At 44.7% G+C, this 24,946-nt stretch overlaps 4 protein-coding genes across 4 annotated transcripts in view; all 4 read left to right on the top strand.

Moving 5' to 3' along the window:
* hoxc10a (homeobox C10a) overlaps positions 1 to 20,667 on the top strand; it is a 51,494-nt gene extending 30,827 nt beyond the window's left edge. Inside the window, exons 3-4 of the mRNA XM_055510253.1 lie at positions 6,842 to 6,883; positions 20,527 to 20,667. The gene's annotated coding sequence lies outside the window, so the exon portion shown is untranslated. The remainder of the gene's footprint in view (positions 1 to 6,841; positions 6,884 to 20,526) is intronic.
* hoxc5a (homeobox C5a) lies at positions 128 to 3,234 on the top strand. Its single transcript, XM_029155557.3, has 2 exons — positions 128 to 1,098; positions 2,257 to 3,234. The coding sequence occupies exons 1-2, from the start codon at positions 624 to 626 to the stop codon at positions 2,463 to 2,465; spliced, it is 684 nt and encodes a 227-aa protein (XP_029011390.1). The 5' UTR covers positions 128 to 623; the 3' UTR covers positions 2,466 to 3,234.
* Positions 8,822 to 13,278, top strand: hoxc4a (homeobox C4a). The gene is made up of 2 exons (XM_029155551.3): positions 8,822 to 11,795; positions 12,303 to 13,278. Exons 1-2 carry the CDS (start codon positions 11,360 to 11,362, stop codon positions 12,662 to 12,664), a joined length of 798 nt encoding a protein of 265 aa, XP_029011384.1. The 5' UTR covers positions 8,822 to 11,359; the 3' UTR covers positions 12,665 to 13,278.
* Positions 20,668 to 20,703: 36 nt separating the features above from the next.
* On the top strand, positions 20,704 to 23,331 carry LOC114858383 (homeobox protein Hox-D3-like). The gene is made up of 2 exons (XM_029155546.2): positions 20,704 to 21,179; positions 22,261 to 23,331. Exons 1-2 carry the CDS (start codon positions 20,840 to 20,842, stop codon positions 22,761 to 22,763), a joined length of 843 nt encoding a protein of 280 aa, XP_029011379.1. The 5' UTR covers positions 20,704 to 20,839; the 3' UTR covers positions 22,764 to 23,331.
* The last annotated feature ends 1,615 nt before the right edge of the window (positions 23,332 to 24,946 follow it).

Genomic DNA, 24,946 nt, shown 5'->3' with positions numbered 1-24,946 from the left:
AATTAACGTATCCACGTGCGATATGTATTTCAGAAAATTTGCCACTTTATACATTATTATTATTATTATTATTATTATTATTATTATTATTATTATTATTATTATTATTATTATTATTATTATTATTATTATTATTATTATGGGCTGATTGTGGACTCGCGGTTTGTCCGGGGCAGAGGGGTCTCTCCGTTTCTGACCGTCCTGCCCCATACCAGACACCAGATGACGCTCTTGTCTTGCTGTCCTGCCCTTTTTTCGCTAAAGATCCTCTCCTGGTCCTCGACACCCAACAGCTCAAAGTTTACCGGACACGTTTCTCCTATTCATCAATACCCCCATTGACTATCAAAGCCAATTTATGACTGGCCAACATGTGCACGTGATCCCATACAAATACCCCATATTTGGGCAGCGCCCGTCGGATCAAGAATTAAAAAAAGATACCAAAGCCTACTCCACCTATAAATCCTGGATTATTTTTTTAAGGCAGACAGCTCTGAATTTCCCAAAAGCGCGGCTACAAAGAAAAGCAATGATCAACAAAAACAAGGAAAAAACCGCAACATTCCGGCGACCCGGCAGCGCACTCTAGTTTGAAGAGAAAGTATAGGTGATAGGTAAAAATGAGCTCTTATGTTGACAGCTTCAACCTCGTGCAAACAAGCGAGACAACTTCTCCAAACACTATGTTTAGTTTCGATCTCTCTGGGCGCAGGTCCAGCCGCTATGAGGGTGTTAATGTGAACGGGATATTCACTTGTCCCGTCCCCACGACCTCTGTCGAACGGGAGGAGATGAAAACTAGCCTGCGTGGCAACGCGGATCCTCCTCCGCCGACAGGACCGCAGATAACCATGGTCTCCAGCAGCTCGTCGGTGGACGCGAGCGGGCTCGACTACTGCGGCAGCGCGCTGCTGGGACGAGTGGGAGACAGGGACGCGGAGAGGAGCGCAAAATCCGGCGCCAGCAAGAGCCAGGAAAGCGAGAGAAACGCGGAGAGCGCGCAGTCGAAACGAAACACAAACGTGAATCAGCCTCAGGACAGTGAGCAGCAGCCACAGATTTATCCATGGATGACAAAACTGCACATGAGCCACGGTAAAGTTTGCCTGTTTTTTAAAAAGTGCGACTAGGATGCTTTCCCTTATTCACGCTTTACCATGCAACACTTCTTTCTCCCGTTCCAGTTTGCCTCTTGAGTTTTATAGGCCAAACGCAGGAAATAATAAAAACTCGCGGTCATAAATTTTATGACAAAGGCATCCATTGCTCGTAAACCTGCTCTGTTACGGTGAAGAGGTGATCTCCGGCGTGATTTATGGAGGTATAATTGGATAAGAGAACAAATCTGTGATAAAGCTATGAAATAATATTACGGATCCAGGTCTAAGTGTTTTTTGACTTGCTTTGTTTATTATCTTAGTCAAACTTGTTTTGCATTCTGAGCCTCTCCTTGTGTATGTGTGTGTATGTGTGTGTGTGTGTGTGTGTGTGTGTGTGTGTGTGGGAGACAGAGAAGCTTTAGCCTTAAATTGAACTCTGGGAACCACCAGTGCCCTGACCCACTCGTGAACTTTTCACCTCTAAAACATTTCAATAGGCGTCCACCCCGGGACCATAATTCGACTGCTTAGGCTGCAGATGGACAGTGGGCACGTTTGGCGCAAAGTGCGCCTGTTTCTGTGCTGCTCCACGCAAACCTCCAGAAGCACACAGCACAGGCCTGTAGCGCGCCTCTGCACCAGCACGTCTATAAATAGGAAATATATCTGGAAAACATCAGTTTCCATTCTCCAACCCCACTCCTTCTCGTTTTACACCAGTTTTTCTCCCACAGTATTTAAACGGTATCAGGCTGAGGCCAGTGTTTATAGGCAGGCCAGCACATTATTAGTCATTTATAATAAAATAATATTTCTTAAGTAATAGTCTTGTGGGGTTTTATGCTTTAATGTGAAAGGATGTACAAGGTACTCTTTTAAATTGAGTGTATTTATTAGATCTCGTTAACCATCTTTATCAGCCTGACATCCATTTTTATTACAAGTCTATAGTATGTAAGGTTAAATTGGGCTTTCTAGAGATATTTGGTCTTTTAAATGGGGATGGGTTGGATGTAAATTTACTGGTTTTTACTTGTAATACGTTTTATGCATTATGTAGACCTTTAACGTGTAATAATATTATTAGTGTATTATTGCATTTCTTTAATTTTGTAATGTTGCTGAAAGTTAACTTATTTCAATACTACTTCAGAATCGGAGGGTAAGCGGTCCAGGACCAGTTACACCCGCTACCAGACTCTGGAGCTGGAGAAAGAATTTCACTTCAACCGGTACCTGAGTCGCCGCAGGCGCATAGAGATCGCCCACACCCTGTGTCTAAACGAGAGGCAGATCAAAATCTGGTTCCAGAACAGGCGAATGAAGTGGAAAAAGGACTCAAAGATCAAAGTGAAGGAGTAAAAGTGCAACAATGAACCGGGTGCATGCAGCACGTTTTCAGCCCCACACTGCACACTGTGCTGGAGTGCCGCCTGACCTCTGGATGAACTGCAAGGAGCAATGACATCATGACACCGCTTTGTGTGCTTCATCACCAATTATGTGTCACTCGCTGCAGTTTGGGACCTAATGTATTGAATATCACTCACTTTGATCAATCGGTTTACATTTCTAAATTAATTTGCTGCCCGTGCGATGATAACCTCACTTTGCTGCACGAAGGGGACAAGAGGTTGAGGGGAGCAGGGTCCTTCACGCCGCCAGGCTTAAGGCTGCCCAGTGCTACTAATTAGCCGTGGTTTTAATTAGGACGAGACTAGAAGAGGCAGGATACCATTTCCAATCACACTCATCTGATCAAGCGATGAATCAAATAAAGACGAAGCGTATTCTGACTCCAGTGGAAATACTAAACAGGTCCTGTCGCAACAGTTTAATTGTTTCTCGCCAGTAACAACTACTTTACTTTTTTTACATTTCTTTTTGTTTCATTAAAATGTTGAAGTGTGGCTGGATGTGCGATGCTCGCATCGACGTCGTTCACGTTTCCTGTCATATGTTTGTGAATATAAACCATTATGTATAATACAGCGACTGTATGTGATGATGTTGTGATGTGCAATGAAAGCATTTCTCGTTCGTGACGGTGCCGGGTCGACACCCAGCCTGAAATAACTGAAACGTGACCCATATGTTCACTGTAACTAATAAAGTCTCAGCATTAAAAGTGGGAACATTTGATGCACATTCCTGTTATTATTTCCTGGCGTCTATACTGAAATACATTTGCGCTCCAACTTCATGGAATTACGCTGTTTAGAAATTGTAATCTTAATCGAGAGTAAATTTGTTTCGTCGTGCTCCTGCTGCTTCTTCAGTCTGACTCGGAATCCACTGATTTCTCTGGCGGACAAACGCGCTCTGAAGTTTAAGGCCCCCGTAAAACTTTATTGCCCCCTTTCCGCCGCTCCACCACAGGCTCTGTTTCCTGTTTTGTCAGGAAAGGAAGGGACACACCAGTCTGTGATAACACTCGCCCACAGTATAACGTGGATGCAAAACCTTGGTTTCCTATGGCCGCAGAGTGACGCGCCATGTCTTTTGTGGCCATATGGTCATTTTATGATATCGCCCTGCTCTGTAATCTCGGCATCATTACAGTGTAGTTAAAACAACACTACCCGCTACTGTAGAGGACATAAAACGGTGACAGTTGCCGGATGTCTGTATTAGAAGGAGCAGCTTTAGAAGAAGTGACTATGACGCAGTACAGCCCAAGGTTATGAGCTCCTTTCTCCGTAGCACTACTCAAAGAAAATAAAAATCAACTCACCTCTCAAACTAAGCTTCCTATTCAACTTCCTTGATGGTTTTGAGAAGTGACCGGCGCAGCGTCCACTTTCACTGCGCCCTGTTGGGCCTAAGCTTTACGTGGACAATGTATTGAATCCCGTTTTGTATGTCTTTCTTTTAGGGTATTTTAAAGTTTACAAGGTTACATATGCCAATTGCCCCAAGCAGGCCCTGTGAATGGTGCATAGGAAGCACGTGGTGTCATTTAAGTGGGTTTTATGGCCTGGAAGAGCTGACAAACCTTCGATATATACACATCATATATAATCTTAACTGTCCGGAATCGCAGCTGCTGGCTTCCCCTTATCTGGGGAAGAAAGGGCTTTGTGGCAGTGAGGATGCAGTACCGTTCTCTGGACTGTGTAGTCGGGCTGCTGCGGGCTGGACGGACAGCATGCTGCAGTAAGTTGCTTTTAACTTTGCCTTCGGGCCCGCGACGCTGATTTCTCTATGATGAAAAAAAAAATGCTCGTAATGATGCGGCTTTCAATGCACGATTGTTTAGCATTAACGCTATTACTTTAGAGCGAGCATGTGCAGCCCGGCGATGATAAACACTCCGCTCATTTCGATCCACGCTGTGGTTTATTTGTCGCTGCGTTTAGATAATAGGGAAATGTTGATTTGCGTTATTCAATTATTTAACCAGCTTTATCTTTAATTTAGAGTGAATAAAATAATGGTTCCCACGCAAAATAATTTGATCCCAGTGGCAGTTTGTTTGAGTCATCATTTGTTTTATGTATATGAGGTAAATGTGACTTGAAGAAAATGAAAAGTCAGGCTGAGCTGTCAAATATCATATGGCGTCCAGTTTTAGCATTTACTCCACCCTCTCTCTCTGTGTTTGGCACAGACGCACAAAGGTGCCCTCTCCACACACCCACCTGTATGAAATAAAAAAAAGCTTTTCTATTTTCAGTAAGTTTGTAGTGTGTGGGCTTTTGAGGTTGTGTAATTGTTGAAATGTCCTAAATACAAAACGTGTTTCTAGTTGAGGCCACAGAACTCCAGTTGATACAAACACCGTGCTGCATCGAAAACCTTCAAATTAAAATCCTTCAGCCATTGTTTGACCTTGACGTGAGTGAGTCCTTGCTCATGTTCCTGTTGTTTTAGGGTCATGTCTGGGCCACAGCTCTTCACAGAAACCTAGCAGTGTCTTTGCATTCCTTCAACTGTTGCACAAGATGCACGTGTTGTAAAAACGCTCACCCACTTAAAGGAATATTTGTGCGTGTTTATTAGATTTTTTTTTTTATTTGAGTTTGCATTCTGCCCTGTGTCCCTCTTCACGCGTGTCCCGCACACTGCCGGGACAGATATTACTGAATTGATCAGTTCAGAGACAGATGATACAACGTGATGTTATAAGCTCGATAATTTTCTGTTGCTCTGTAGGGCACATCTTTTAATTGCCCATATGTCTCAGAAAAATGCTGCTCTATTCCAAATCAATGCGTGGAACTGTAAATGAGTAATTTTGATATTAGGCCTTGTTTGGAGAAGACAGAACAAGCTGCAGCAGGGAGTCACATCATGACTGGGACTCGGCGGACGGTGCTAAAATGAACACTCTGGGTTCTGTTCGTTCCGTTGTGTGAAATGAGGCTCACTTTTTGAGTCTCTGCACATTTGTCCTCGGTGTGTACGGGATCATCAGTTATACACTTCCAATAGGGGGCACTGTGTAACACGCTCTCGCGTGGGTCACACACTTTGGGAACGACGTGTCCAAGCCAGAGAATGGATTAGTTTTCCACTAATATTGTGCTTTGTGTTCCACTATTTTGGCAAAGACATAATATGATCAGTATGAAGCGCTAAAAATAAAATCAAGCACTAAAAAACGATGAAAATTTGAATCATGTGTTTAATCTGAAATATTTCCTTTTACCACATAAGCTGATATACCGTGTGCGACGTGAGAATCTTCACGGAGGCTCCATCATGCGTATTATCATCGGAAAGGTTCTATTGTTATTACATCACGGGAGGATGTTTGGCTCGAACGCGAAATACAAACACCGATGCGTAAAACAGTCTCTACAGTAAAAGTGAAGCCGTCTAAACTTCCGTTCTCTCTGCCATGTTCTGCTGCTCTTGTGTTTCTTTCTCTGACCTGTGGAGCTGACACTGTCATCATTCAATCCGCAGAGGTCATTTCCGGGTGAACACAGACTTCCTTTGTCCGAGCCCAAATAAGAACCATAAAGTCCAATTACATCGTTTCTGAATACAGTCAGAATATATTTACATCGCGAGGACTAAGTCGTGATGTTTTATTGACCGACCGTCATAATTCAGCCGCGCTCAAGTCCGGGGAGTTCTATTCATGGAGTCTCGCCCAAGGAAATACCAACACGCTTCTAAATTCAGTTTTACTGTCTGAAAATGGCCCGTCCCAAATTTCTGTTCTAGGTCCCAGTTCTGCAGGAGCCCACACATGTCAGAGCTTTTCTAGGGCAGCCTCCCCTCATTTAGGCTAAATAACAGAGGAGATCAGAGGGAAGGGGCAGACGGGAGCATCATTAAGATGAAATAATAAGGCGACAAGTCACAACGCTTTGTTCGCTGCGTTAGAAAAACTGAGAATTAAAAAAAATCTACACTTTCAAAAAATGGTTAAACAGAAATTGTACAAAACCTTTTTGAAAATGTATCACATGATTCTTATTCTTATATTTTTGAAAAGGTATCACATGATTCTTATATTTAATGGCATTATTTGTATTTGTTGTATGTTAATTTATATAGATAAAAACTGAAATGACTTACTGATAATGTATAATTCGTTAAGACTCCTGATTTTAAAAATGTAGTGCTTTTTCGTTGTTGTGGATCATATTCTATGAATTAGACGAATTAAAAGTTCAACATTTAATTATGAAGAAAAGTAAGTTATTCTTCGATGCATTTTTTTAACTTAAACTGGAAATATTTGGCACCATCTTGATCTAATTTTCGTTTTTGCTTTCTTCCAGACAACTCGTCGGCTCTAAAACAGGGACACCGTGGCCGTTTCAGTAAGTGCTGCCCACAGACCCGCGTGCATCCACCTGGCTGCAGTCAGGACGCGTGACACTGCGTGCTGGAGCTTGTTGTTGGGCTCTGAGTAAACAGCTGGCTCCACTGACGGCGCGGCTACCGATGCATGCGCGAATTTGTTTATGGATTATGGTGTTTGCAGAAGGACTGCGGTTTAACAATCACCGTGTTTTCACTTCCACGTACGCATTTGTTTTCTATTTAAAACATTGTGCTCCCAGATAAAACAAGCACTTAACATGGAATTACTGTCAGGAAACTCGCGCCACTGCTGCGCAGGTGAACTGGACTCTGAAATGAACCACACCATTGTTATAATGAACAACCAGCCAACCAATGGTTTCTGTGGGGCAACTAGTATCTAGAACCACCTCTGCTCCCGCGGAGGCTGCTTTTAGGGAGTCTTCATATCCAACTAGTCTCCAGTCTGTCCGCACTTCATTAAAAACTTTTTATTGTAACTGGACGACCCTGCCTAGCGTTATTACACCTGGGGAGAGTAAACGTGTAGAGGCTATTAGGTTAAGGGTTTGATTAAAAGCGCATCGCAGCCATTTTCATCAGGGAGCAGGAATATTGCTGCACAATCTGCATGCGGGTCAGGTGCTGCCGGGCCACCAAATTAAAGAACAGCCATGCATGGACAAAACAAGCACCTCCGCATAGTTTCGCGCAGATTTATTTTGCTTACTTATGTACATGTGTGAACACGCTTGTATGACTGTTATTTTGCAGGGAAGGGGGGGAAGCTTAACAATTTCTCAAATGAACAAATGAAACATCAAATTAGTCCGCCTGAGGGCCTCATTTTTTGTACTTCTACATTATAACTAGTTATTGAACTAGGTGCACGATCTGAAAGCCATTTGTGGGGAGAAGGAATTCATTGCTGTCTCTCCATCAATAATCCTTGGCAGTGAACTATTGGAACCAGTCAAACGCGAGGGGTGAAACGCGGGTCAGGCTGTCTAACTAATATTAAAATGCGTCCTCCGGAGCGCGTGGGGCGAGAGGGAGTACGCGGCGTGCGTGCTGCTCCTTCACACTGGTTGGGTGCACAGCAAACAGCATGTATTTAGACAAGCGTGTGACGAAGCCAAACACGCACTGCTCGATATTTTTTGCTGCTATTCCCTCATCACTTCTCTGTTTTTGTCTGCGGATGCTTTATTCTTCATAGCAAAATCTATGAAATTGATACAGACTGGGGAGAAATATGTAGATTGGGCTGTTTTTTGACAGTGCTCGAATCCCCCCTGCGCATTTCTACTGTAATCAATTCCATTGATTCACAATCTGAGCTTGTTTTCTGTTTTTAATAACCCCCCGAAACAGGTCACATGTCTGATGCTGCATTTTTCATCCGAGGCTTTTCTCATTAGCTTCCAGAGTGGCAGGAAGAAAGGTTAGCGAGCGGTCAGTATGGTAATAGCGAGAAGAAGAAATGCTTGGGAACAATAGAAACTTATTTTTCATCAGTGCTGTCACGCCGTCCCTTTGTATCCGCCGCGTTTGAGACTGAATATTCATATAGGAGCTACCTCAAAGAGCGAGGCTGAATGTTGAGAAAATGGACCCCGTTGTCCTCTGTACACCAGGAGTTGGTGTGTGCGCAGGCATGTTTATGTCCCGAAGGGTGTCACAGGAAGGAAAATGCGTCCGAGTGGTATTTCTTGTTATTTGCAAACGCGTGGAGCGCAGAGCGTTATGGATTTGGCGTTGAGTAACCCTGACAAACGCTTTCTGGTGACTTTTATATTTACAACACTCCCACCAAGGCGGCCCGAGTCACAGCCGCGTGCACGAAGGTCTGCCTGGACGATCCTCCTTCCTCTGCTCACTTAGAACCCAGTAGTTGTCTATATGTACCCTGTAGAACCGAATTTGTGTCAGGTGCAAACATTCGCAAATACGTCTCTACAGGAATACATGGGCAACTGAAAAACCACCAGCCACTGGATCCTCCGGCTTCCGCTCCTCTGCACGTCCGTCCAGGTTTCCCTGCTGCTGCTGCTGCTGCTGCTGCACGTGCAGGACTCGGGGATAAGAAGCGTGCATCCTCCATGCACCCAGACACCACCGATGCAATAACACTGTCACAAGGTGTATTCATAGACCAGACGGCAATAGATAGTGTCGGTGGGCCACAGAGAGTAAACGCATGTGAGCAGTGCGCGGCTACTACTGTTTCAGACCCTGTAAAACACGTTAGGAAACCAGGGGTCGTTTAAAAGTGACTGATTTACGGGTTTTATAGCTCTATAAAACGCCTCTAACATCCTTGCTAGGGGTAATAGAAATGTCTGCGCATTCTCTGCAAACTGGACAGTCAGAAAAGTGGCGTTTGATGTCGTTTATTATGTAATGATTGCTATGAAATGGGTACACCGTCAACATGCATTATTATTATTATTATTATTATTATTATTATTATTATTATTATTATTATTATTATTATTATTATTATTATTATTATTATTATTATTATTATTATTGATGTTGTTGTTGTTGTTGTTGTTGTTGTTGTTGTTGTTGTTGTTGTGCTGCTTTTATGGTGCATGTGAGATTCACGTCCACGTCTGTGTCTGTGGCCACAGCTGACACTGATGTAAGAATAGGAAGCCTACTGCCCATGACAAGTTTACACAGCCAGCCTGTATCATCTTACAGTATCACAGCAGAACTCCATTAATGGGGCCTGGTGGTCAGTGCCTCCGCCTGGATTAGCAGGCACACTTGCCGGCTGGACTTCCACCTATCAGGTTACTCTAGTCGTGTGCTTTTTATGGGTTTGGAATAATTGGGAGCTGGTCAGATTATAAGCGTGTTATGAACATGATGATGTGCAAATCGTTTACATTTATTTATGTGTATGCAATGCTTGGTTGTAAATGTGAGAGTGTCTTCTCATCCACTGATTGCAGTGCAGTTACAGTGTGCACACATTTCCCTTTCACTTTGAGCACATGTCTTCTAGAACCATTGTCTTCTTTAATCTTTATGGAGCCACATGGTCCAGTTTTGTCCTACATGCATTGTTAAAGAGTTTGAATTCCACTGCCTTTGTTCCTTCACTGTGAGCATGGCATCACTTAGTGGGACTGCCTGTGCATGGGAGGAGTCCTCAGCTTGATCTTAGGTTACACAACTGCACTGAAACTGGTGTTCAACAACTTGGTTCATGCAAACGTCACTGTGACTGCAGAGCTTTGAGTTCTGCTCCTCTGTCTCTGGGTGATGCTGCTCTGCCTGGTTGTCAGGTCTGTGACACCGCAGCGCTACTGTTGTTGCATTGGTTTCATTTGATGTCGTGCTGATGGAGCTGAGTTAGTTTGGATTGTTGTTTGTTGCACTATTGTTCAGTGTGTGGATTCAGCTGCAGCGTCTCACAGCTGCTGGACTTGAAATCTTTCTTTTCTTCCATCTTTCTTTTTAAATTTCTTGTTGCTTGGGACATGAATGAAATTAGACGCAAAGAAGGTGGAAAATTGTATTTTTGTTAATCAGCTTCTTATATATTTAGTTGTAGCAGGGTTTTTGTTGTTTTCTTTGTTTGTTAGCAGTTTAGTTTTTGTTTTTTTGCTGTGGCAGCTTCTCTATCTTTAAGCTCCATTCAGTCAATTCTGAATAAAATATGAACCTGCAGGTGTTTAAAGAACAAAGTGGAAAGACCAGGGTACCATTTCAAAACCGAGCAGATTTCTCATCATTGAAGGAAATCTTTTGTCCAGGCAGCCTGCCCCTGACTCCTGTCCACCTTTATCCAACATTATAAATTATCTGAGTGCTTTCAGAGTCCAACCGCACCTCCAGAGCATCTCTCCACCCCACTCCTCTGTGACATTTAGAGCCACAACAACCCCACACAATGTTAACGTTGAGAGGACGTTATCAGAGCCGGTCTCACAAATGATGCAGTTCTGTGTCCTGGGCTTTTTACTATTTCAAAGCTAAAGACTGTGCCCTCATTAATTAGCAGATAACCTTTATATGAGGAGTGCAGGCTAACAAAATGATTGCTTTACTATTGTTGCACCTTATCCTTGGCAAATCACCTATTGTCCCTTTGAATAATTGGGACGGGCGGATTTTGCTTGTTTTATTTTTTCCCTTGGTCAGCAACTAGGTACTAGTTTTGTCCCCAAGATCAATTGCCTCAGTAACACAACCAGAGAAAGAGAGATGGAGGGGGGAAGAGCGAGTGAGAGAGAGAGACAGAGAGAGAGAGAGGGAGAGAGAGAGAGAAAGAGAGATAGAGGGATTTGTGCCCACAATGGCGACTGTAGGTATGCTAAATACCTCTGGTTCCTTATCCGGGAACTACCTCTTACTCTGCTATTGGGCCACTGGGTCACGTGGTAAAAGTAACTTTACAGGGCTGCTCGCAAGTAGGAGGGCTTTATGGAGCAGAAAAACGACAAAGCTAGAAAAATTATTTTCCACTCCAGAAATTAATGATCATGAGCTCGTATTTGATGGAGTCTAACTACATTGATCCGAAATTTCCTCCATGCGAGGAATATTCGCAAAATAACTACATCCCCGAGCATAGTCCAGAATATTACAGCCGCGCAAGGGACACTGGCTACCAGCATCACCACCAGGAGTTATATCCTCCGCGGGCGAGCTACCAAGAGCGCCAGTATAACTGTGCAAGCATCCCTGAACCCGACACGCCAAGGGGACATGGAATACCCCATTCCGCGCACCTGCTGACAGGGAAAGGGCAGCCTGCTTCATGTGAAACCCCACAGTTGTCCATGTCCCCCGCCACACCACCGGCCGCAACCTCCGCCTGCAACCAAGCTACCCCGGAGCATCCAAACAGCACAGCCTCGTCCAAGCAGCCCGTGGTGTACCCGTGGATGAAGAAAATTCACGTCAGCGCTGGTAGGCAACTTGTGTGTTTATGTTCCCTGCTCTCCTCGTACTCCTCTCTCCCTTTCCCTCCCTTTATCAGTCCCTCTGACTCCCATCTCGTTGCCAGCCCCTGCTCCGATAGCAGGGAAGCCTTTGAAATGGCACAATTGAGGCGGATTTACGACTCGGCATTGGTAATTACACCCACCATAAATTTTATAGCCGAGGTATACTCAGGGCAGCCGTATCACCATGTGGCTTCTGCTGTTATGTATTGCGCGATAGAGAGAGGGGAGAAATGAATAAGAGGGAAAAATCGAGCTTTGTAATCTTGCATTAATAATTTAGCTCATAGTTGGGTGTGAGTGTCCTCTCATTACGCCGAGAACTTCTTAACTTCCCATTTAAATTTTTCAAACAGCTAAACATTCATATCCAATAAATCTTTGCAGCCATATCTCAGTTGAGGCCATTCTTGTTTACCCCTCCTTTCCTCCCTTCTCTGTCTCCCTTTCTCTCCACTTCTCCTTTATCCAGTGAACTCGGGTTACAACGGGACGGAGCCCAAGCGGTCTAGGACAGCATACACCCGGCAGCAGGTCTTAGAATTGGAGAAGGAATTCCACTATAACCGATATTTAACTCGGCGGAGGCGCATCGAGATCGCCCACACCCTGGTTCTTTCCGAGCGACAGATTAAAATCTGGTTTCAAAACCGCAGGATGAAATGGAAAAAGGATCACAGGCTCCCAAACACCAAAGTGAGATCCTCTTCCTCCTCCTCCGGGTCCAACACAAGCTCAGCAGCTGGCGCTGTTGCCGCTGCCTCGGCCACTAACACTGGGGCCCCCGACGAACTCACCGGAGCACAGCATGGCGAGGATATTACCAGGTTATAAAACCACGAACCGAGAGTGAGGCTAGAAAAGAACTGGTTATTTATAGAACAATTATATATTTTGTTTTTCGTAGCTATCTTGTGCGGTTTCCTTTGAGTCCAAAGTTATATAAAATGCATGTTATATAGCATGGATTACTGCGAATACCGATGGATTATTTTTACGTGACACAGGGTTTAATTTATTTGAAGCTCAATTAAAAATGATGTTTTTTATTAAAAATGTTTTGAATGAAGGAAAAAAAAGTAGAAAAAAATATACATTTTATCAAAATGTTATTGTGGGCCATTCTTTTGCCCTGCTGCCCAAGGTGAAATGCACAATCTATTTATTTCAAACAACACTGGAAGGAAATCAATATAATAATAGTTATTTTTGGTATAAAAGCTGGAACACACCATTGATCTTGAACTTGTGTGTTTAGGATGATAACAATGTGTGATTTACCTCGTGTAGTTCAGAAACAGGATTTTGATTTACAATTCAGTTTTTGTGGTGTTGATGTTGTGTTTAGACCGTTAAAAAGCAGATTATTGTGAAATGCAATAAACGGAGTTTAGTGTATTTGTGCTAATCATATTGGTCAATAAAACAGTGAGTGTCTACTAGTTTTACATACGTTTGATGGAACTTCATTTTAGGCAGGCTGAGGTCCACTGTTGCTCTGGCTGTTTGTTTTGGAGGAGCTTCCTGAACGTGTGAATATAGTGAATATTTCATGATGGCAACGAGACTCACTGTGTTTTTCAACCACGTTTATTAATCCTGCAGCTCTGTTGTCGCGTCTTTAAATTAGCAACGTGTACAGGGAGTGTGTGTGTGTGTGTGTGTGTGTGTGTGTGTGTGTGTGTGTGTGCGTGTGTGTGTGTGTGTGTGTGTGCGTGTTTGTGTGTTCACGTCGGCCTCATAATGGACTGAAGTTATTTCTGAAATCTGAAAATGAAACAGTTTTCGCTGTGCATTATGTGCAACCTCATCAGTCTGAAGGGCATTCAATTAACGCTAAAGACAAGCCAGTGAGGCCCTCACTCCACACGGCACTGCCTCTGCCACAGCGAAGCTCTGCTTCCTCCGTCCTGACTTCAACACAAAGCTGCATGCCATTCATTTAGAGGACGTTTGCAATGTGTTAGAGACTGTTGTGAAAATATTCTTATTCATTTTGTAACCTGAGTAGCCGCTGCTTTTTTATAGTCCACTGCGCCGTGAGACTGCGTTTTCAGATGTAAAATAAAAATAATAATAAAAAAATGAAAGTGGTAAATTGCAGATAGATTCACTGCGGTGCGTCCTGTGCTCCTCGTTACCGGCGAGGTGCTGATGCTGTGTTATCGGGCCGTGCAGCAGTGCTGGTGCTTTACGCGTTCACTCCTTGGTTCCAGTTGTGTAAACACACTTTCCACGCTGTCCCCCTCAGTGGGCAGCTTGCGCACAGTTTGTGCAGCAGCTCGCGAGATTACAAAAAACACTAGGGTTTAAAAAAAAGCCGGCGCTAAAGGCGTGCGACGTCATCGTTCGCCTTTCATCTGGCAGGAGGACCGGGTCTGTGCAGGCCTGTTTACAGCTGCAGAGCTGCTGGACTGACAACAGCTTGACTAAATATCACCTAACGTGCCCCCTCAGCTGAAGCGTGTGAAGATGATGTGCTCCCACACAGATGTCGTCATTTTTTATTTTTCTTTTCTTTTGGACGGACCGCTCCAGAAGGATTTTATTTTAAACGTGACTCCAACCCAGAGACGCGCAAGAATTTGATAGATTATTGAAATTGTGACATGAATGGGTTTTATAAAATGCCTGGCGTAGTGGGGGGCAGAGCGGCACAAAGGGAAGAGGTATTCTCCTCCATCAATCTTGCGCTACAGAGCTTTGTGTTGCGTCCCGCAAAAGCGCTCCGACAACGGCGAGTTTTGATTCCACGCCGAATATTCTGTACCAGGCGGTGGCATTCACCATTCTTCCTCGGTGGAAGAGTTAAACTGGACTCTGAAATGAATGATTTCACTGGAGCGGAGCGGTTGAAATCTGCTTTCTTGGACGCGGCCTTGGGAAGGCACTAGAATGGCGGTGAGACGGCGCTGAAAAATGAATCCAGAAGCCTTTATGTGGCTGGACAGATTAGGGAAATTAATGTGCTCGCCACAGTCGCAGCGTCCCTCCGCTCCCTTTCTAGGCCCTGTCGCCTCCATGTCGCGAGTCTGAAAAGGTACTTTATTGAAGTTTGGGGGCGAAGTGGGAGAAGGCCGAGTTCACCTCGAGGACACATTATCTGTTCCATTAGGCTCATTTCAGTCTGGATGGCCGACCTCTCCAACCCTTGTGACCCGACTCGCTCACTATACGTGTACCTTCTGTGTGCGCCCTCGCTGGTCCCCCCTGGGCTGCGCTTTCTTTGTGGGTTTTTCTGCGCCGCGCCTAAAGAGAGGCCTGCGACGGGGTCATCGCTGAGTGTGTTGCTTCTTTTGTTAATGAGAGTGACTCAGGACAGTGTTGAACTCAAGGACAGTCCAGATCTGAAGGACTCGCAGAGACGCGTCTTTTAACTGGGGAAAGCGCCAGGAACTAATACTTTGACAACGTGGTTATCACAATTATAATATTCATTATAAATCATATTCAGCAGTTTCAGCTGATTGAGCTTTAAACGTGGCAGATGTGTTAAAATTACAATAGAAATTATTCCGTATATCCAGGCGTTAGCTGTTTTGCTTAAAGCCTCCAAAATAGGCAGTAAAAATAGTTGCAAGGTCACATGACTTCGACTTGAGCGAGTAGCTGGTCTCAGGTCAGAACACTCAAAAGTAAGCTGCCAATTATAGCGAGTTGTTTGTGACAGTACTGGGACGGCTGGTCACTGCGAGTAGTTCACATCAGTGTTAGAGACGCCCCACTTCCACCAAACTTTCACCCTCATTGAGTTTTCCCTGTGATGGAGCGGAGTGAAACTTAAGTAATAATGAATTAAATGTGTAGGTTAGTTTTCCTTTATTCTTTAGTATTTCTTTTTTTTGCAAGCAGCTTTGAACGATTATTTATTGTAACAAGCCGGAACCATCAAACAACCAGGATGAAATAATCCTCGCTGAAGCAGCTCAGAACAGCGTCTGACGTGTGATATGCCTCCTGCTCGTGTGTCAGGGATTAAAGGTGCAGCTCGAGTTTCACCCCCAACAAAGGCTGCATCGCTTCTGCATTTAAGGCTTTTTGTGTAAAGTACAATCAGACACACGAGGCTTGACTCGCGGAGACCTCTCGTCCTCGTCTTTCCATCGACTTTGCTTTTCCATAGATTTTAAACACTCACTCATATAAGTACTGTTTGAATTTATTATAGGAAAAAACAAAATATGTGGTTTCAAATTATTGTTTAAACAAATGCTCGCGTCGTTTGTCACACACGTTTGCGTTTGTTATTAAACTTTGCTGTAACGCGCCCAGACGTCCACTCCAGCTTTTCCTAATATTTACATAGATATTTACCATCATAATATTTTCACAGAATCGCACGTTGTACTGTAAAGTTACAGGTTTACGTTTGTGTTCACACTGGATCTACAGCAAACAACAGAGTCCATTAACTCATAGATGAGAGTCTTACCTGTCAGAAGAGCGAAATGGACGAAACCAAGCCATAAAATCCACGGCTGATGGCTTCAGGCCTGTTTATGAATGAACCCATTTGCAACCTGTAAAATAATTTTTACGCAGCCCTGAACACGCTGAACAAATTTACATTTGTTTTTTTATTCCCAGTCTCGCAGCAGTGACTAGTTGTGTGCACGTGTATGTTTGAGTCCAGTGTTTAAATTCCCCAGCGCTTACTCAGCTCCAACTGGTTTCTCCTCGGACTTGAATCTGTTGAATCACACATGATTTTCAGCTCACATTGCGCCGCTGCAGGCTCCCTGTGATTTATGAGCACCTCGGGCGAGGAGTCTCTTGCAGGATGTATAAACTTTACACAAACAGCCATCGCAATGTTTGAACAAGAGCAAATACCAAACAGAAACGATCAGCTGTTCAGACGGTGGCCTGCTTTATTACCTGCTTTTATTGTCTGCAGGAGCACGAATGTGTCCCCGATCGTCTCAGGTGAGTGTCTTCCACAATCACGGCAGTTTGTAATGAACGGTCCGGGACCAGGGTATTGTTAAAGTGTGGTGTGTTTAAACTGCGTCCATGGCAGCTGCATAAAGGTTGAGAGTTGAAACAGGGGTCACGCTGCTATTTTCCAGGGACAGGGAGACGCTCTCGCATTGACCAGCAGTGGGTGTGTCATAAATCCGTAAATCTCTCCCATCCCTTCACTCTGGGAGCAGATGCACCACGTCTCTTATTTGTGTGCATGTGTGCGTGCATGATGGGGGGCGTGTGTGTGTGTGTGTGTGTGTGTGTGGGGGGGGGGGGGGGGGGGGGGGGGGGTGCACATTCATTTACATAAAACTAGTTTTTAAAAGTCCATCAGACATGTTAAAATGATTTACTGTCGGCGCTGGCAAACACTACAAGCAGGAGACGGGGAAGCAGCTTGGATCAGAAGACTGATATCCCACTGCAGACTTGAACATCGCATCACACAGGAGATGATGGGCCGGGTAGACTTGCCAGTAATACTTTATGTCATGATAACGCCTCGGTGAGAAATATTTCATTAGCCTATTTGCTGCATCGTTGAGGACCTCAGAAATTACAGTCATTTTCCTCCGTTCAAGGTGTCACCCGGGGCCCAGACAGTCACTAGATTGAGTTATGATTATGTTATTCACTTTTCATTAGCAAAAGTGATCTAAATATGAGATCCTGACACTATAGATCCACAATTATGTATAGGTTAAGTGAAAATGTGCTTTTTATTTGATTTGTTCTCAGCAATTGATTCTCCTGTGTTTATGCAGCCACCAGTTGCATCCTGCACTCAGAGGACAGCAGCTGCAGCATCAGGGGCGTGTTTATACATAACACCAGCTTATTGTTCTATAAAAGGCGACAGATGATTAAATCTAAAAACAAAAGTGTCACCCCCAGAACATAAACCTGCTATCAGCCTGAGCAACAAAGGCACGGCCAAAGTTAACGTGCACACAGGCTGGCAACAGAATCACTCCTATAATGCAGTATGAGCTTAGGTCAATAGATATTCAGGTAATGCCTATTTGCTCCGAGTAACAATAAATAAGTTTGTTTCTACATTTATAATTTCACACAGCACCTTATTGACTTGGAGCTGCAGGATTAATGTTTGCCTGCACTCTCCACAGACAGCCCACGATTTACACTGGGCTGTATCTAACAGGCCCAAATTAATAGGCCTGCGCTATGCTAATGCACGTGCTCGTGCAAAAGTCAGTGCTTGTTTGGGGAAACTGACAACGTGTGTCTTTTCCTCACTTATGAAGTGCAGTCTGCAAACTCTAGTCCTTTCATTTCACTCTGCATTGTTTACAGCAATATAGGGCACCGGGCCCATAAATCTTCTCCTTGCTCTGCCAAGACAGCGCCATTTGTATGCACCGTTTTAACCGACAGCATCCTCTGCCCATTAACGTCTCCTCCTCAGCTCTCTCTGCGTCTCCTCTTATCTGCTCGGCTCTCTCTTGCAAATACATTAACTGATCCGTGCTTTGTTGAGCTCTGAAAACCAACGTTTTTAAGTGTAACAAATATATAATTTATAGAGAATATATAAAAACCCAAGAACCGTGTTGCAGTCTCCAGACCTTTCCGCGTTTGCGCAGTGGCGTTACGCTTTTACACCTTCCGCTGCCGTTTTCCCCTGTAAGTTATTGGCATGGAAAAAATAAAAGTTTATCGACGATTTCGTTGGTTGTTTGTGTCAGCAGGCGAGAGAGCGCAGAAGGTAAGGAGGAATTGTAAAAGGGTTGACACCCAGAGCGACCGGCGCGCTTTTGTGTGAGAGAGAAAAATGATTTATTGCCGTTGAGACGGTTCAAACAGAGTTCACGGAGAACTGTGGTGGAGGCGCGGAGGAGCTAAATTATGGTCTTGCTGAGCTAGTATATCATAGATTCTATCTCCAATTCAGAGAGTGTGTTCAAGGGTGTGAGGTAAGGAAAACAAACCCGGTTTTAATCACTTTCCACCATTTCAGCCAATGCTGATGAATGCTGCCAATAATAATAATAATACTAATAGTAATTGATATAATAATAATAATAATAATAATAATAATAATAATAATAATAATAATAATAATAATAATAATAATAATAATAATAATAATAATAATAATAATAATAATAATAATAATAATAATAAAAATGTAAGGCTGGTTGTGTTTCCCAGTTACTAGTGATGTATGGAACAATCGTGGCTACAGCACAATATGCGTCAAAATAATTTATCCAAGAAAAAAAAAGGAAATAGAGAGCAAGGACGTGCCTCCTCTCTGGGGCTTCAGGTAAAACCTGGTGGTGATGGTGGCAGCAGCAGGGGTGAACGGAAAAGGGGGAAGGCTCCTCTCGTTCCAAGCAATGCAAGCCTGAGTGCATAATCCATCACCGCTGAGAGACATCTGAAGAGGGTTTTCTCGACAGCTTTGTTGTAGTGAAACACCAGAAGGAACTCATATCTGAAACCTGGTTCTACTAAGATTAATACGGGCGGAGGGTATGCTAAGATTATTGCCTGCAGAACTCTACCCTGTTAGGAGACACTTTTGGGTGCACTTTTTAAAATTTGGCGTTAGCTTCATTGTTCTAGTTATTTATCCACTTTGCATACATTTGTGCATTGTTAAAATTAAGCAGTCGTGTTTTATGGGCTTTTTCTCACAGTGTAACACAGTTAGGCCACAATTGATGTAGTTCTTAGTCTAAATGTTTTTTCCCCCAAAAAAATATTTATTGTGTGTTTTAAATGAAATTCATGTTTTATTTCAATGCTTTTCGCCGTCCTGGCTCTTTGTAATTTGCTGGTGTCGTGTTTGTGCCACGTCGTAGCTGCTGAACGGGCGCACATCGCGGCTCCACGCCGACCATCTCCCTCTGCTCTTTGTCCTTTCAGCCGTGCAGCAAACAGGATGTTTACCATCAAACCGTCCACAGTGTTTGTCTGTTGCCTCCGCACACAGGGACACTTGATAGTGCACAGTGATGCCTGATTAATGCAAATGCGTTGGATCGCCCTATAGAAAATTCTCTAATGATTGCCTCCTTTGTCTTTGTGTGGCAATGACTGTCAAGCCTTTGTTTGACCACTCCCAGTGAATCTTATTAACGCAAAGCTTCACTTCCACTTCGACAGTTATAAGCATATGTTGTTATTTGAAGAAAAGCCCGCCGATTTATAATGAACTGCTAAATAAGTTGCAAACCGAGTTATCGGAAATAATTGAATTAATTTATTTTAAAAGCTGATTTGCACATATTGTCACTAGACAAAATCGAAACCCAGAATAAAATTAAATATTTTTCAGGGTTTCATTTGTTAGAAAAAAACACGGTGCAAAATTAATTTTTAGCCATTTTCATCTGGAAAGGCGTCAGCAAAAATAATGAATTATGGCTGAAACCCGGTCATTAGGCTGTGCGTTGAATTATCCCAGCTCATAGACGTAGCCCGCAGTGGGACGAACTCCTCGCGTGCTATTTTGTTCTTTTTTTAAAACCTACCATCCAAAAAGTTGAGAATGTGCAGCTGCGAGCGGCGGCTCCGTATAATAAACGCGTCCTGTCCTGAGATTTACAACATTACAGGAAAACACTCACTCGACGTTCCTCACCACACATGTCATCTCTGCCTGTCTCCCCTTTCTGCCATTCCTCTTTCTCTCCGCATCAACACACTGACTACACAGCTGTCGGCGTCTCTTCATATTCCGTTATATTATTTTTCATCCCTAGGTAAAGAAACGCAGCCTGCGCTGAAATGTGGTCTGAAGAAATATCGCAAAAGCTTCTTCGGGCGCCCCAAGTTGCCAGCGGATTACTTTGCAACTCCAGAGCTCGGTCATTGGAGGACGAGCCCACGTGACTACGGCACCCTTCTGGTAAATATTATTCAAATGTTCCACATGGTTACGCCAAGTGCTCATCCCTGCATGGAGTTATAGATTCGATGTTAATTGTGATCGGATATTAGACACATAGAAGTCCCAGTCTTTATTGGCGGTGAGGGATTTCTGCTTTATTTGAGGCGCTTTGATGAACCGGGTCTATGGACCCCCAGCAGTCGGTCTTCCCACTGCAGCTGCATGGCAACATTTTCGCAATGAGCTCTGGACAAGTGCCAAAACTAAGCGCCGGATACAGTGAAGGAGGAGGAGGAGGAGGCCAAGACGCAGAAGTTAATCAGAAAAACATGACCTCCTGTGCCGGTGTCAGTTCCAGGCTGAACCCAGATGAACAGTTTGAGAGCCCAGTGGAGCCTCTGGTTCGCTGCCACGCCAAGGGCAGGCTGGACGTGAGGAGCAGGAGCTGTGGTCTACTCGCCATCTGCCACTCAGGAGTCATTTTCCCCTGGATGAATCCACGGACGACTGACTCCGGACGTTCTGGTAACTCTAGCTTTGTTTACTACACACTGTCACTTCATGAAGCTTAAAACGCGTGTGTTAAGTAATGTTGACCAATGAGTTCGATCCATAGATCACTATGCATCAGAACGCTCAAAGCTACATCTGACCTAATGTTGCATAGAAATGAAAACAGCTTTTGTTTTTTAAAAGACTAATTGCCTCTGACACCCTGAGGATTTTCATGCTTTACCATCTGCCAGTAACTGTCTGTCTAGTCAACAAGTCAACTATATGTTTATTGCATCGCTTTTCAACCTGGGTCAAATAGTTGGTGATGTTGCCCATCACAGCTTCAAACTGCACTTCTGCAACAAACAAGACAAAGAAAACATGTATAATAAATCAGATATTATCATTTTAAATGTTATTGCTTCATGTCACAAGCCTTAAGGTGGCTGGTGTGCATAATGTTTATTACAGGATTCAGTAACGTGTAAAAATGAATTACTGTTGTTTATTTGGTTCAGCAACAACACTCTTTGGATTAACATCCATAACCAGGAAGCCACAGCCTGCCGCTCAGCGGCCAGTTTACTCTGTGAGGTTACAAAAGGCCTTATTAAGTGTCCATTAACCCCTGTGTGTTAGATTCTTAAAATAGGGCCCTGGCATTGCTCATATACATGTCAAACGTAATATCTAATGGTGGTTATTTTCAGAGGTGGTCCCAAGGTACCTTTTAAGTGACTGAGATGGGGCTTTGACAGCTCTTCTTCCATGTGTAACTGTGATTAATGTGGCCTGTCAGGCAGCCGTAGTGGCGTCAGATGTTTCCCCCAGACTGTTTCTTCGGGAGGCAACTTTCCCCGAACACATGACACAGTAGACAGCCAGTCTCGTAGAGTGTCTCAAGCATGAGTGAATACGCAGGAAGAGCCGAGGGCCGTGCTTAGTCCGGGCCTGATTGGCCGAGGATTAACCCGGTCCTCGCTGGCACTTGGAGTCCTCCGTGTGGAGGTTGTACGTTTCAGGGTGGAGCTGTCAGACGTGCGGCGACTGCTTTAAAGAGCCTCTCTCCTTTCTGTGCCCCCCCCCCCCCCCCCCCCCCCCCCCCCATCAGCGGCGGCCGCGCTGTCGGGCAGGAGGAGGCACCGGGCGCGGAGGGAGCGCACCGCCTTCACCAACAGCCAGCTGCTGGAGCTGGAGAAGGAGTTCCACTTCAGCCCCTACCTGTGCCGCCCGCGCAGGATGGAGATGGCCGCCGGGCTGCAGCTCACCGAGCGCCAGGTCAAAATCTGGTTCCAGAACCGCAGGATGAGGTACAAGAAGGAGCTGAGATACGGCGGCGCGCCGGCTCCGGCCCAGTGGCCTCAGTGCGGCTGGGCCCCCGGCTCCGGTGCGGACCCCCTGACTCCCCCAGGAGCCCCCTCCTCCTCCGACGCCTACTTCAGGGACTTTGCTCCTGAAGCGCCCTCAGTCTTCAGACCTCAGAGCGATGGCAGCAGTGGTCAGTGTATTTACTCCAACGCCTCCCTTCTGAGTTGCATGTCTGCTGCTAGCGGCCCGGCGGCCTCCTGCGGTGCAGGCAGTCACCACCAGGCCGGCGTCCCGAGCTGGCCCTAGGGCCCCATCAGCCCATGATGCAGCCAGGTTAACCTCCTTATGCCAGACTGGGGGATGTCTGAGTAGCATCTCGGGGGTTGAAACGCACACAACCCCTCACCGTTTGCGGAACATTTTAATTAAACTATATGAACATATCTTAATTAAAGAAAAGCTACAACACCATCATTTGTGCATTTTAGGCACAACGATGCTGTTAAACCTGCTGCACAGGATATTTGAGTAGTTGATGCTGTTTGTGGTGCTCTTCAGTGTCTGTTCCATTTGTATCATTGTTGCATGTTTTATGCATGTGGGACTCGTGCTATGAGTGAGTTTTCTATTTCCCTCCGTTGGCAGATAATTGGTAAGTGGTTGTCATATTTTGTACGCGTCCCATCGGGCCTCTCTTTCATTATGGACTGTAAATAGCAGGTTGTTTGTGTAAAATGTTTTAGCTGTGAAAGTTGGGCCATGCCATATTTTTCTTATAGACATGAAAGGGTGCAGCGAGTCTTTGATGCTGTTCTTGATTAATTGAGATGTCATGTACTGTACATGCTTAATAAATGCATTTGGGAAAACTGTAGCTCTCTGCAGTGTTTATCTGATCTGTCCTTGATTGGAATTACATTTTTCCAGCAGTATTTATTTTCAGTATATTTGATTAAAGGCTGCTGCAATAGAATCCAAATGGGAAAAAATGAGAAAGATTCTATAATCTAATTAAAGTGTGCTTTGGATTCATTGAGAACTCTGCAGCATTGTGCATTCAAGTCTGCACAATCTTACCACATAAGCCTCTCCCTCGCTCCTGCCTCCGAGTTCCCCACCATTAATCACCGAGACAAGGCAGTCTTTCCAGCACTCCAACCACGAGCCCTGAACCCATTGGGCACCATGACAAGATCTCCTGCCTCCTCCTTCCCAAGACTCGCCTTTTCAAAAGCCAAACAGTGGAGCTGCAAGTTGGGACCGGCCTCCCTCCCTCTCGGGGGGCATGTTCACCGTGCAGCGCAGAAGCCCTTCCTGCAGCAGCGAGGTTCAATAACTAATCACAACATATTATCTTAAAGGGAAGTGAGGACCATCCTCCGTGGATGTAAATGGTGTCATGGAAGCGATCTTTTTCCTCTCTGTATTTTTGATGTAAGATTTTTAGTCTCTCTGAGCTAAATTTGAGCACATGGCACATTATGCATTTTTTGACAGAAGTGGGTCAGAGGTTCTCTTGGGTCTCTTGGTTTTCACGTCAAAAATAGACAACGCTCACGATAAAGCACGAGCCTCTAACTTGATAATATCAAGTGCAACTATCAATATTCTTGGCAAAACAGCCTTTAGGGTTTTTGCACGTGATGACAGTTTTATATGAACGGCCTTACTGTAAATGAGCTGTCACAGAGGCCTACTGACAACTATGAAATACAAAAGGAAACGAGGAGGCGGGTCCCCTCGTGGTCCCGGAGAGAACGACTTCCTGTCTCTAATTCATAACCCAATCAGTCTCTAAATCAGCTGTCGTTTGGGAGAATGCTTGACACCACTTGCAGCAGGTCTCGCGTGGCGTCAGGGGAGCTCTAAAGCTGCTCCAAGTCGGAAAAACGGTGAATGAAAGGAGGTAAGAAATGCGTCGCATCCGCGGCGGAGAGGTGGTGACGACTGGGTTATTTAAGAGAAGAATAATAACAGGCAAGAAACAACAAGAGGTGAAGCAAGAAGACGTTCTCCCACATCAAGTATGTTTGCTCTCAAGCAGACAGGGAGGTTGGGGTGGGGGGCGTGGGGGTGGGTGGGGGGCGACAGACAGTACTGGATTCCTGAGATTCTTGCATATGCTGGGTGATTTATGGTGTTGATGCTGCAGAGGCTCAACAGGACCTTTACCTCTGCTTCCTCTCCACATTCCCCTTCCCGGCGCTCGAAAACCAGAGCTGTAGCTTTGTGGACAGGGTCAAGGAGGATCCTCAAGGGTCAAGGAAAATGCCCCACCCCCCCACCCCCCACCCCCCCCACTGCCAGGAGGGAACAGTCCATTTCACCATTAGGTTGCTCTCACACTGTGATGTGTCTAGTTAACAACTAAAGTCATGACTCTGTCTGTCTCTGGATGACATCTGTGTTTGGTGGGTGGGGGTGTGGTGGTGGTGGTGGGGGGGGGCAAAAACCCCTACATGTTTTTGTATTCCGGTCTTTGATCAGAT

This window comes from Betta splendens, chromosome 7 (genome assembly GCF_900634795.4).
Source record: "Betta splendens chromosome 7, fBetSpl5.4, whole genome shotgun sequence".
Classification (NCBI taxonomy): Eukaryota; Metazoa; Chordata; class Actinopteri; order Anabantiformes; family Osphronemidae; genus Betta; species Betta splendens.
The sequence above is the reverse complement of the archived record's forward strand: the minus strand, read 5'-3'. Positions and strand labels throughout refer to the sequence as shown.

What these genes read in the sequence shown, in the direction of transcription:
- hoxc5a (XM_029155557.3), top strand. Translation starts at nt 624, where the DNA reads ATGAGCTCTTATGTTGACAGCTTCAACCTCGTGCAAACAAGCGAGACA. An exon ending in AAAACTGCACATGAGCCACG is followed by an intron (nt 1,099 to 2,256) that starts GTAAAGTTTGCC and finishes ATACTACTTCAG; the next exon opens with AATCGGAGGGTAAGCGGTCC.
- hoxc4a (XM_029155551.3), top strand. Translation starts at nt 11,360, where the DNA reads ATGATCATGAGCTCGTATTTGATGGAGTCTAACTACATTGATCCGAAA. An exon ending in GAAAATTCACGTCAGCGCTG is followed by an intron (nt 11,796 to 12,302) that starts GTAGGCAACTTG and finishes TCCTTTATCCAG; the next exon opens with TGAACTCGGGTTACAACGGG.
- LOC114858383 (XM_029155546.2), top strand. Translation starts at nt 20,840, where the DNA reads ATGGACCCCCAGCAGTCGGTCTTCCCACTGCAGCTGCATGGCAACATT. An exon ending in GACTGACTCCGGACGTTCTG is followed by an intron (nt 21,180 to 22,260) that starts GTAACTCTAGCT and finishes CCCCCCCATCAG; the next exon opens with CGGCGGCCGCGCTGTCGGGC.